This window comes from Martes martes (genome assembly GCF_963455335.1).
Source record: "Martes martes genome assembly, chromosome: 15".
In the NCBI taxonomy this organism is placed as follows: domain Eukaryota; kingdom Metazoa; phylum Chordata; class Mammalia; order Carnivora; family Mustelidae; genus Martes; species Martes martes.
In genome coordinates, this window is record NC_137903.1 from 57,227,835 (window position 1) to 57,240,783 (window position 12,949).

A 12,949-nucleotide genomic window follows, 5' to 3' on the forward strand; every position below is an offset into this window, starting at 1 on the left:
AATTCACCAATTCAAGATTGCCCTGTGGCAAGACAGATGGCCTCCAAAGATGCCTACCAACAATTCTTCCTACGGAACTCTACTCATCAAGCTCTGGAGTCTATTTCCCCTCCCCTTACATCCAGGCTGGCCCCGGGACATGCTCTGACCAACAGGATGCACAGGAGGTGGGCCTGGTTTGGCCTGGTCCTTAAAAGAAAGGTCTGGTAGCATCTTTTGTTTTCTTGCAGACCAGCCCCATAGAAGTCAGCCGGATGACTGAATGAGAGGTCACATGCAGAACGTTCAGAGAGAGCGCGGAGATCGCCTGGCTGCCAGCCAGCAGCAAGGCCTCAGATACAGGAGCAAAGTCATTTTGGATATTCCGGCCTCAAATGAGCCGAATGTAGTCACAGGAGTGACCCTAGTCGACCCCACTCAAACTGGATAGCTGATCCAGAGAACGGTAAAAAATAAGTCATTACTGGTTTCAGCTACTAAGTTTTGGAGTAGTTGTTACAAAGCAATAGAAATAAAATATTAATTTTTAAAACGAGGTTTTAAAAGAAACCTCTTTTTCAAAAACTTGAGAAACCTCATACTTATTCAACTTATATTTTTTTGGAAAGTGAATTGTGGCTCAAAAGTAACACCCAAGATGAATCCTATTTTAGAAGCAAATACTCATGCTTTCTACAGGTGTTTGACTAGTGAAATATTTACTTAGCACTAACTGACTGTACAGTCCAGTACTGGATGGTATAAGACATATTAAGGAATGCAGGATTTAGTATTTCCTAGTAAGCTTATTTCCTATATGGAGAGACAAAATACATATTCAGTAAGAACACATAATTCAGTGATCAAATTACAGCACACACACTCACTCTGAATATACAGGGTATATCTTTTCGACTTGCATGAATAACATCAGAAGCCAAGACTGAACTCACAGAAAATTCTTCATCCCTGAAGGAAAAATGAAACATTAGAAGTCAGTGTATGTGTTGTGTTCAGGGTGTACCTTCAAATAACACACACGGGGCAATCCTCAAAACTTCATTGCACAAAACATCCAAACTGAATTAAAAAAAATTAATTTTCCTGCCATTGTAATGGATGGGGCCTAGAGTAATCTCTCAGGAGTAACTTAGCAGTGGCCATTACACAATGGCTGGCAATGACTGCTGGCCCCAGCCACAAGGCCAGCACCCGTACATGCAGACGAGGGATCTGAACCCTCCAGATCAACGCACCCTCTTGCCTCCTGCAACCCAGCTCATGAACCTACAATGTAGCGTATCTGACATTTCACTATTCTGTCAACACCTGAAACAGAACTCCTCCACAATAATTTACTCCTTGTGACTTCCTAAGTCTTAGTGCCATCAATCTCTTGGTCTGGGAAACTTGCTGTCTTAGTCTTGTCTTTGCTGCTTCTATCTTTCTACAGCGAGTCCCTGGGCAGGCTCTGTTGGACTTTCATTGCTAATGTTTCCTGCATCAACCTCCCTGTATTCCACATCTGTGGGGAAGAGGCCGTGTCTGAGGTGCTGTATGAAATGCCATCGTGTGCCATGGCTGGAAACTCCTGCTCTGAGCGTGGGAGGAAGAGCTGGAGGGAGGCCCACGTGGGAGTCATCAGCACAGAGGCAGCAGCTGAAGCTCTGGGGGCTCCCAAGGTCCCCCAGGGGAGTGCAGGAGTTACAAGAACAGGTAAAGGAGAGCACTCCATGGGGCGGGGAAGAGCCTGCAGAGACCACAAATATTCCAGAGATGTACTCATTCAGATGTTTCCCGAATTACTATATACTTCAAAAGCTTATCTGATGTTGGGTTTGTACTCCCCTTCCTCATGTTGGAATTAGGATCCACACCTTCAGGTGATGGTGAAACACCACACATTAGGCCCCCGTTAGCCCAGCCAGCTCATGCTGGTCTTTTGGATTCAAACTTTGCTCCTTTTCCCTGAGCCCGGGCCCCAACTCACTCAACACACATCAACCTGTCGTATAATGACACCTTGCTTCCTGGTTTTAATGACATCACTCTGGCAATATTAGTGCATTAGATTATTAATATGAGATTAGATTTAAATAAAAGTGTGGCAATGTAACTGGATGAAAAACTAGACACTTTTTTATTCCCATGTCACAAACGTACAAATATTTTCACTTTCGAAAGCTCACCTCATGTCAATCACCTGACTGACCACGACACTGGGCTGAGAGGCTTTTCCTTCAGCAACATCGTACAGGAAGAGTTTGAAGTCACAAACCACTGCCAGTGCTCTTTGCCACCCTTTCTTCACTCCAGCCGGCTTTGGGATCTTCGGGGAAACAGAAACAACTCAAACTGAAATGTCAATCATGCCCTCTTTGTTACCTCCATAGCTGAACGATGGAAACCTAAAGACAACATACACACGTCCCGACTGCTGCTCCGGGGGGTCAAGCAGAGATGGGAACGCACAAACCACTGATAACGTGAGAAACTGTAAGAATACATTCTCCAAATACTGTATGGCTTCTTATTCTACAAAGTTTTAAAGTTTCGCTAGTAATTCATTAAAATAGCATTCATGGATTTCTTTCTTGGTAGTGTCAAAGTCACATTTGGGAGTACGATGAAATGCAGCTTACACGTTAAATGCTATTCGGGATTACAAGTAAGAGAACAACCTGATAGGATCTCACACTTCATAAGCATACACAACCTCCCCAGGAAGACCAGGGGCCAAGGACTCCTTTACGGAGATTTGAACACTTGGTCGTTGTAAGATAAGGACAGTACAGAAAACTGTAAGAGATTTTGGAATTTATTTCCAAGCAAAGTCCAGGTTTTTGTTTTCAAATCACTCTGGATGAAATTAAGATTATTAGATGAATTTTATTTGCCTAATTTTCTGTCAAGGAGTACTATTTGTGAGGTGCCTGGACTTTATTTTCAGTCATTAATTAACCTTAAAAGATTAATCTAAACCCAACCTAATCATACTTACCCTGACATGACCTTCGTATGCTGTTCCTATGCCCTTCTGTGGATCTATCCCCAGAGGACCTTTTGTTTGCTCAGGCGGGACTGGACAAGCAGTTGGAGCTTTGTTCACACAAGTTATATGACACGAGAATCCACATACTTTGGAAGGGGGGGAAAACAATGTTCAATAAAAATTCACTTCTACAAAAAGACGATTCACTGAGCGCTCATTACATATAAGGGGCTATGTTAGATGAATGCTTATTTGTGGCTTTGTTTTAAAGAAACCGTTTTATCATTTGGGGAGCTGATTCATTTGCTTACTAATAAGAATTTCAATGAGAAATTGTAAAGATTTTTATTATTGTAATATTATTATTCTGTATTAACATTAGTAATCAAGAGCAGCAAATACACAGGAAAAAAAAATCTAATCTTGTGAATACAACAGTTGATTTAAACTTGGCATTCCAAAAAGTAGTTTCTAGAGTTCTCTCTAACTCTTCATCTCACTGCAACTTGGTATCTGCCCTGAGAGTTTCTCTTGCCAGGGTCAATAATGGACATGAAATTACCCGACATCTTTGCAATATCTGGCAAACCTTAGAATCCCTCTTTTTGAAAATGAAACTGTTCCATGATTAAAAACGTACAAATTAAGGATAAACTTTAGGAGTTGTTAGTTTCACTACAGATACTTCAGCTATGACCAAGATCATAACAATGGTTAACCTCACTGACTGCATTTAATTTTTCTGTTAACAATCTAAGAGAGGTACAGTTACTCCTATTTATGTATGACTTGCCCTGGGTCACAGGACTCGTAAGTGGCATTGCTGGAATTCAAACCCTAGCATTTGGGGTCAGAGCCCAACCCCCCAGCCACCAACCATACTGCCATGATACTTCTACCTGATAAGCACATGATGAACTTGAGACCGTAAGAAACAGGATAAACAAAAATAAATGTGTAAGTTTTACCAAGACTTGGCTGGGTGACAAAATATGTAGGGCTCCAGGGTGGCTCAGTCAGTTAAGCCTCTGACTCCTGATTTCACCTCAGGTCAAGATTTCAGGGTCGTGGGACCGAATCCCATAATGGGCTCTGCACTCAGGGTGGAATCCGCTGGAGAGTCCCTCTTCCTCTGCCCCTCCCCCCACCCACTCTCTTTCCATGAAATAAATAAATAAAATCTTAAAAAAAAAAGTTAACATATCTAAGCTTGTTGGAAGGGGCTGCAGACTAAGAATATTCATTTAGACACTTCCTACTCTAAGGGCCGGTCCTGGAGAATATTTGGGAAAGATTAAGAGAGGAGCTGAAGGGATACTATCACGGGAATGCATGCACACGGGAAAATGTACCATACACCCACTGATGGGCATTGTGAAACCACCAGAGGGCCACGACGAAGCGGTACTGTCAAAACTACCATAAGACATCTTGCAAGTGTCTAACAAGGAGAGTGTCTAACAAGTTATAAACTGGTTTACTAATAGGCAAAAATCTCACCTACAAATAGCAGTGGAAGCAACAAAATAATTGTCCTACACAGGACCTAATTTCAATCCATCAGGAAGAAGTGAAAATGACAGGAATCTTTGGAGGCTGTAACCATATTACCAGAATATTTATGGAAGCCCAGGCAGAGTCTACCATGGCCCCACAGTGTATAGGGCAGGGTTCTAAGGCTCTGCAGGAAAGACAGGCACATGAGACTCTAGAAGGGGGCTTGGGGAGATCTCAAAAACCCCCACCATGTAATTGCAAATGATTCTGATGCATAAGAAATGATAAGGGCCCTAAAGCCAGGTAGCTATCCAGGGTTCTTTCTGATAAACAGATTTTAAAATGACATGATTTATTTATTTTTTTAAGATTTATTTATTTTAGAGACACAGAGTGCTGGGGGAGGGGCAGAGGGAGAGAGAGAAAATCTCTAGCAGACTCTCCACTGAGTGTGGAGTTTGCTGCAAGGCTTGATCCCAGGACCCTGAGATCATTACCTGAGCCAAAAACCAAGAGTCGGATGCTTAACCAACTGAGCCATCAAGGCACCCCTAAAAAATGACATTTGTTAAGTACTGGCTAAATCCCAAATGGGACAAGGCTTAAAAAGTTGCACAAATTCTCTCCTTTGGTTTCCATCACACCTTCCTGGTCAATGACACAGGCCATTCCTTTTTCAGATTACTTGGCTGTCTTTACCTTTTACCTTCCCTGAGCTGTTTCTTAAGGCTCTGTCCTCACACCTGCACTCTTTTCACTCTGCATATTTCCAGGAAAACGCCATTCCTGTTTACCACTTCGTATGCTCATAACTTTCAAATCTACTTTTCAACCCAAGAGCATTGCTTTGGCTCTAAACCCATGCATCTACAAGACTAGTTGAGATGATGCAATCTGGATCTTTTGCTTTGACTGTGAGAGCTCATCGAACATAGAATGCATTGCATTAAGATGCCATTAACACCCCCGTAATTCAAAGTATTCAAAGTGATCAAATACAGACTAACTACAAGCACAAGGAGAACACCTGCTTCTGATGTGGCCTGATGACCTTCCCCTCAAAGTCCCTTCCAACCTTAAGGGCTAAGAAATGGAAACTAGTATTAGAATTTGAACTAGCAACTATTGTACCTTTCTCATAAGATGTTTTAGTAAATGGTACACAAGGCATTGTTATAGTGATAAATTTCATTTGACTAGAAAAAGTATATTCCCAAATAAGGTGCTATAAATAAATATACTATAAATAAAATAAATAAACTATTCCCAAACAGTGTGCCCCATTATAATTATTTAAGTCATTTACATTTCAGAAGTCTTAGGAAAAATAAAGTGGTGCCCAGACAAATATACTTCGTTTTCTGTTCAAATGACCCCTGATCTCCCATCGCTCAGAATGTGAGCTCCAAGAGGGCAGGCTCTCAGTCTTTTTCCCCATCCATGACTACACTGCGGTGTCTAGAAGTACAGGACAGGAATTCCATGAACTCTCGATGGATGAATCAATGAGTCAACAAGTGGTAAGGAAAATCCAATGATACAAATACTGGGAATAAAGTATCTTTTTGAGGCAAAGTGGCAGACACCTAAAATTTCTGAAAAGATACTGAACTGCCTACTTTTGAAGAATTATTTCTATTAGAGAAATTAAGCAAGGTGAAAGTTAAATGAACAGATTCAAGGATAACTTTTATGTCCTCTGTCACTCAGCTTAATGCTTTCCCAGAACCACAAATTCACCCAAATAACGAAACAAAGATGAATGAGCCACAATGACAGAAGTCTCCCCTGGAAAATGTTTCTAGGGGCCATCTAGTTTCTCCCCTGTTCAACATGCAGCAAGGTGCTTGCTTTATTATCCGTACTCCTGTTACCAGAAAGAGCAGAACAAGCAGACACTTACATACTGTTTAAGGGGAATATAGCTACGTGATTACAGTTTAGGGAACCAACACTAGGATTCTAACATCACACTCTCTTGCCATTTTGTTCTTACCTTCACAGGAACAGCCCTGTCTTATCAAACCCACCATCAGAGAGGTGCACTGGTGACATCTGGTAGGGGTAGTGAAAGATTTGACAAAAAACTGATGGGTCTTGCGCTGTAAAACAAAGGGATAAAAAACATACACAGATTATTAAAAACATCAATTAATTAAAGAGTTTCCGTATTGTGAATCTCTGGGGCCCATTCAAGCTACCAGGATGTTTTCTAAACAGAAGTGGAATGAATTACTTTCATTTCTCACATCTTTTTGTTAATTATGCTCTTTGCATATTTTTATTAGGCAATACAGAGCTAGGTTATGCTAAAAATAATGTAAGAAGTGACATGGTAATTAACTGCTCTTGAATGCCATTTGAAAAGTTATGAACTACAGCTTTTTATTTTTGCTCACAGATTTTGATTCAGAATTTTTACAAATTCTTCAAATTATTCTTCAGCAAAGAGTTAAGTAAAATGTTACATATTTATATCTTTACGAATACAGAAACTTAATATGCTTTTATACCTTCTTAGGAAGAACAAAGAGTAACTGAAAATTCTTATCCCTGCTATAAAGCAAGTATTTTATTCTATGGGACCACGAACAAAGCACATGTTTAATGAATCTGTTTCCTCCATTGAAAGCAGGTGGTATTACCCTTCAGTAGATAAACACACACACGCATTATTCTAGAGACAGCAGCCTGAAACATTTTGTTGCGAACCCACTAAAGTTCTCTGAGTCTTGTCTGTCCTATCTGGTGGTAAGTCCATGTAGACTGCAGCTCTCCAGAACATCCTCTCTTCTCCGAATTAACCCTTAGAACACTTTAATAATAAATGAATTGTAATAACCATTCTTTCACTGTGCTGTGTGAGCCTAGGGACAAATTACTTAACTTCTCTGTGTCTTACTTTCCTCATTCTATAAAATCGGATCAGTAACAGTTATCTGAATGAATATGTGAATATAAAGCGTTTCGAACAGTGCTGGAATAGAGTGAGCATTCAGAACATAGTTACTTATTTTTGAAAACAAATTTGGCTAATAATTTTATATGTGTGACTGATTTAAACTAGTAAGATCCCTATTCTATTCCAATAATATGTCAATTCTGATGACATACTGTTTGAAGTAGTAGTTATTTTAGTTGAGACTAACCTATTAAAAACCTAAAGGGACTAATCAGAGTCACCTGGGTGGCTCAGTCAGTTGAGTGACTCTTGGCTCAGCTCATAATGTCAAGGTCATGAGATTGAGGCCCACATCAGGCTCTGCACTCAGCATGGAGTCTGCCTGAGATTCTCTTCCTCTCCCTTTACACCTCCCTACACTTGTTTCTCTCTAAAATAAATAAACTAAATCTTAAAAAAACAAACACACAAACAAAACCTAAAACAAAACCTAAACAAAACAAAACCTGGCGCCTGGGTGGCTCAGGTGGTTACGTATGTGCCTTTGGCTCAGGTCATGATCCTGGGATAGAGCCCCCATGGGGCTCTCTGCTCAGTGGGGAGTCTGCTTCCCCCTCTCTTCCTCCCCCCGTTCATGCTTTTTCTCTCTCTCTCTCAAATAAACAAAGTCTTACCAAAAAAAAAAAGCCAAAGTAAAGGGGCCATTCAAAGCTTGAAAATTAAAGTTAAAAATAAATTCTGGGGGTGCCTGGGTGGCTCACACATTAAGTGTCTGCCTTCGGCTTAGGTCATGGTCCCAGGGTCCTGGGATCAATCCCCACGTCGGGCTCCCTACTTGGCGGGAAGCCTACTTCTCCCTCTGCCCCTTCCCCTGCTTGTGTTCCCTCTCTCACACTCTCTGTCAAATAAATAAAAAAAATCTTAAAAAAAAAAAAATTCGGGACACCTGGGTGGCTCAGTTGGTTAAGCGTTTGCCTTTGGCTCAGGTCGTGATCCCAGGGTCCTGGGATCAAGTCCTGCATTGGGCTCCTTGCTCAGCAGGGAGTCTGCTTCTCCTCCTATTACCTCTCTCTGACAAATAAAAATGAAAATCTTTAAAAATATATATAAAATTTTTTAAAAAAATTCTACTCTTCTCAAATGGGATATGTGATTTAAATGCCACAAAAGCTTTGAAGCAGCACTAGGATCTGACTCTACCACATCTAGAACACAGACCACCCTCAGACCAACTGTAAAATTGCTCCTGGGTGGCCTGACCCCCGACCAATGAGGGGACACTGTGCCAGTGCTCCACGTGCATCATCTCATTTAATGGAGATAATATCCCTGTAAAGACAGGTAATATTGCCTCATGCAGGTAAAGAAAATGAGACTCAGTTACTCATGGATAAATAGTTAATGGTAGAATTAAAATTCAAGCCTACATCTGTCTGATTCTACCATCTCTCAGAGTTTGATCATTTAAAAACATGTAGAATATGTTCCTTAAGAAACCTGAAAACTACACAAGACATGGTTAGGCCAAGACTAGGGGCCTCCATGTCTGTAATAAAAACACAAAGTACCCAGTTTGCTAATATCATATAAAATATTGCTCAGTATTTTTCCTGTATACCAAAGTTTACTCTTATTTTTTTGCTCTTTGAGGAACTATCCAGAGTAAAATTTTTAGCATTTTTTTCAATTGCTCAGAATTATGGCAAAATGCAAAGTTAGTCTACTGATTGCTCTGGAAGCTTTTATCACAACATGAGAACTGATCAATGGCCTAAGAGAGGCAACTTCCTTCTTTCTTCTAAGGGATAACAGACAGGTCTGGAGTATCAGTAATAATAACTATGGCCACAACAAACGTTAACAGTAATTCTTGACAATACCCATGAAATTGCTGACAAAACACATTATACACTGCCCTCCCCTCCAAGAGATCTACTCAGGATGTCGTAATTTTAACCAAGTATGCTGGGAAACAAAAATGCTTTCTTAGAGCACTATTCAACTAACCAGCCAATCAACTGGTAGGTGCTGATTAAAGTGTGGGAGGGGGTGGGAGATACTACCGAAGAGTAAGGGGTCCATGTTTCACTGATCTCAACGAAGGACAGTATGAAACAACGTAATTAAAGATAATGATTCTGATGGCACTGACCTCTAGGCATTACACCGTAGGATTTTGTATTTATTTGGTTTTGGTGGAGTAGAGAGGAACAGCAACAGAGAGATACATGGATCCACTCCTAGGGTCCAGATTACTTGCCTTTCGATCTTTCTAAGATCCCCTTTCTGCCTCCTGGTCAGTATTTAAACTCTAATACTTATCCAAAGGGTAGTTTGAAGAGGAGAAAAAGAAGGAAAGAAATCTAAGGAAAGGGGCATCAAACCTAAAGCATGGACCCAGGTCAGAGTTTTTAGATTATGTGATCATTTGGAGTAAACTGAGAATTAACTATAAACTCAATATTCAAAAAGGTGGACAGAAGAGTGCTGGGTGGCTCAGTTGATTAAGCGTCTGCCCTCAGTTCAGTTTGTGATCCTGGAGTCCCGGGACTAAGCCCCACACTGGGCTCCCTGCTTGGTGGGGAGTCTGCTTCTGCCTCTCCCTGTACTCCTCCCTGACTAGCACTCATGCCCTCTCTCACTCACTCTCAGATAAATATAATCTTTGTTTAAAAAAGGTGGACAGAAAGAAGGGCTCTCTTCTATTCCAATTTTGTCTGTGTTGTGTACTTCAAGCTATCACTGGAGAAGGTAAAACGTCTTTAACAGAAGCTGGGACAACACAGTAGAACCAATTATGACCCCTGGTAAAAGCTTAACCCTCACTGTTGATAATGAGAATTTTATCACTGGTAAATGACAAGAAGTCTTTACCTCATACAAACCCCATGAAGGCACGTGATGTGATGAGCACTGGGTGTTATATGCAACTGATGAATTACTGAACTCTACATTTGAAACTAATGATGTATTATATGTTTGCTGATTGAATTTAAATAAAAAAAGGATAAAAATAAATTTTTAGAAAGGTTTTTTTTTCCTTTTAAGCACTTCTAATTATTTTGTCATAATTGTAGACTCACTCCTTCATCTTTTAAAAAACATGAAGTAAATTTTATTTTGGGGGGCGGAGCCTTAGGCGCACAAAACCGAGTTAACCTTTAGTGCACGAAATGTCATCACAGAGCTTGGTAGAGGTCCCGTTCTGATTTTATTTTGCCTTATTGCTTTTTCCACCCCTCTCTGATGATTCACTCCCCACCCTTCCCCACAAGATCTGACACCCAGTCTAACAGGATTTATACCTGTGTGTGAAGCTGCCTGCTTCTTCATGTCTTTGATGTTACTTTACTTAATTTTTAACAATCTGGTGAGTATGAAGTGATAATTTTTAAATTATTCACTTTTTACTAATGAAGTTGGACATTTCTTCTCATGCTTGTTGACCATTAGATTTCCTTTTTTGGGAATTACTTATTCATATCATCTGCCAGTTTTTCAACTGCATTTCTCATTTTTCCATATAGAGTTGTAGGAGTTTCTTACATATTCTAGAAATTAATCCCTTGTTGGTGTTAAACATTGCAAATATCTTTCACTAGGAGTCACCACCTATTAGCCCCCATTAACAAAGCTTTTGTTGGACAAGTATCTTTAATTGTGATGTAATAGCGTCCAGCAATATTTTCACCTTAGGCTCATGATCCGAGATCTTATTTTCATTGCCTAGCCACAAAGAATTTCCCATTTTCTCCTATGTACGTTTTTAATTTTTCAAATCATACTAACACCCATACACGGTTCACAAAGTAAAACAGTATCACAATGCTTATAATAAAAACTGAAGCATTCCTCTGCTCCAGGTCCTCTTTCCCAGAGGCAATTTCTTTTAACTTTTGCAGCTGTTTGCCTCCTTCTGTATGTGGGGGGTGCAGGTGGGGTGGGCGAGGGAGGCAAGCCCATCCTGCTCTTTTTTGATTTGAGGCATCCTATTGACTTCCTATTTATGGAAGAGGAGGACTGAGCACTGTTATATCAGCCACTTCCTTCATGTCCTCAATATTTTCAAAGCACGGTCTTGGGTTAAAATTTACACTTAGCATTCAAGTTATTATGAACTTGGAATTATAATTCAGTGAGTTGAGAAGTATGTTACGGTTCCATCTTTCTAGTGTAATCTTTTGATTTTTCTGAAACTAGTGATGCCATCCCTCTTTTAAACTTAATTTTCTAGGTCTCCTTCATTAATTAGCCCTAGATTCTCCAAAGGAATGGCAAAATCTCCTTGAATCTATTTACCACGAGGTCAAACAGAGAGGAAGGAAGCCTTCAAGACTCCTCCATCCAGTGTTTATCTAACCTGAAGACTGTCCTGGAGCCCTCGGCTTCCCTGTTCCCGTCTCAGCTGCAGGCTTCAGTCTTCCTGTCAACAGATCTATATGTGATTCTCTCTCCAATGGACTCTATGCCTATTTCTCCATCTCCTCCCTTGTTTTGGTGGAACTCATTTCTTAGTAGTTTACTTAGAAAGCAGAGCATAGGTGATAACACTTTTAGAAGATCTCCGGTTTCCGAAAATGCTATTATTTCCCCCTAAACTGATTAAACATTTGGCAGGGAATCAAAAATCTGTCTCGCGATCACTTTACCTTCCAATTGTCCTTTCCATTTTGCTGTTAAGTATCATGCCATTTTGATCCCTAGTCATTTGAATGTGACATTTTTTTTTTTCTAAAAATTTATTTATTTGAGAGAGAGAAAGCTTGAGCAAGCAGGGGGAAAGGGCAGAGGAACAGAGAAACTCAAGCAGGCACCCTGCTGAGCATAGAGACCAGTATGGGGGCTCAATCCAGGACCCTGAGATCATGACCTGAGCAGAAACCGAGAGCCAGGCCCTTAAATGACTGAACCACCCAGGTGCCCTGATGTTTTATCTCTTTGGTGGTTTATAAAAGTTCTCTATAGTCTTCATATCTTGGAACACTGCAGCCCGCGTGGGCGGGACGGGGTGTTTGTTATTGGCACACTGTGCAGAAAACTGCTAGGACTCCACAGTCTGGATACGTCCTTCAGTTGCAGAAAGTGTCTGTATTATGTACTGCAGATGTTCCTTCCTTTTCTTTTTTCTCTGTGTTATATTACCAGAACTTCTTTTTCTTGGATATTCATTTCTCACATTTTCCCTATTTTCTATGTATTCTTTTGCAACAAGGTCTAAGAGATTTCTTCAAATTTACGTCCCAACTCTTCTAATGAATTTTTAAATGTTTGTCCTATTTTTTTTTAAGATTTTATTTATTTGCCAGAGAGAGAGAGAGAGAGAGAGAGAACACACAAGCAGGCAGAGAGGCAGGCAGAAGTAGGTAGGTAGTTCCTGCTGAGCAAGGAACCCAATATGGGACTCGATCCCAGGACCCTGGGATCATGACCTGAGCTGAAGGCAGCGGCTTAACCAACTGAGCCACCCAGGTGTCCCTGTTTGTCCTATTTTTAACTTTCAAAGAACTCTTCCTATTTTTCTGGGTATTCCTTTTTGTTTCCTTCTGCTTTGTCATTGCCTCTTTTTCCTTCAGTGAAAA

General features: G+C 40.5%; 1 protein-coding gene across 11 annotated transcripts in view; it reads right to left on the reverse strand.

The window, feature by feature from the left end:
* Positions 1–12,949, reverse strand: part of CDC42BPA (CDC42 binding protein kinase alpha) — a 324,273-nt gene that overhangs the window by 23,486 nt on the left and 287,838 nt on the right. For all 11 annotated transcript variants that reach the window (XM_080824347.1, XM_080824346.1, XM_080824345.1 and 8 more), the window contains 4 exons: positions 6,465–6,570; positions 2,981–3,117; positions 2,169–2,308; positions 867–948 (listed from right to left, as the gene is read on the reverse strand). In XM_080824347.1, the coding sequence (XP_080680473.1) occupies positions 867–948; positions 2,169–2,308; positions 2,981–3,117; positions 6,465–6,570 (465 nt within the window). The remainder of the gene's footprint in view (positions 1–866; positions 949–2,168; positions 2,309–2,980; positions 3,118–6,464; positions 6,571–12,949) is intronic.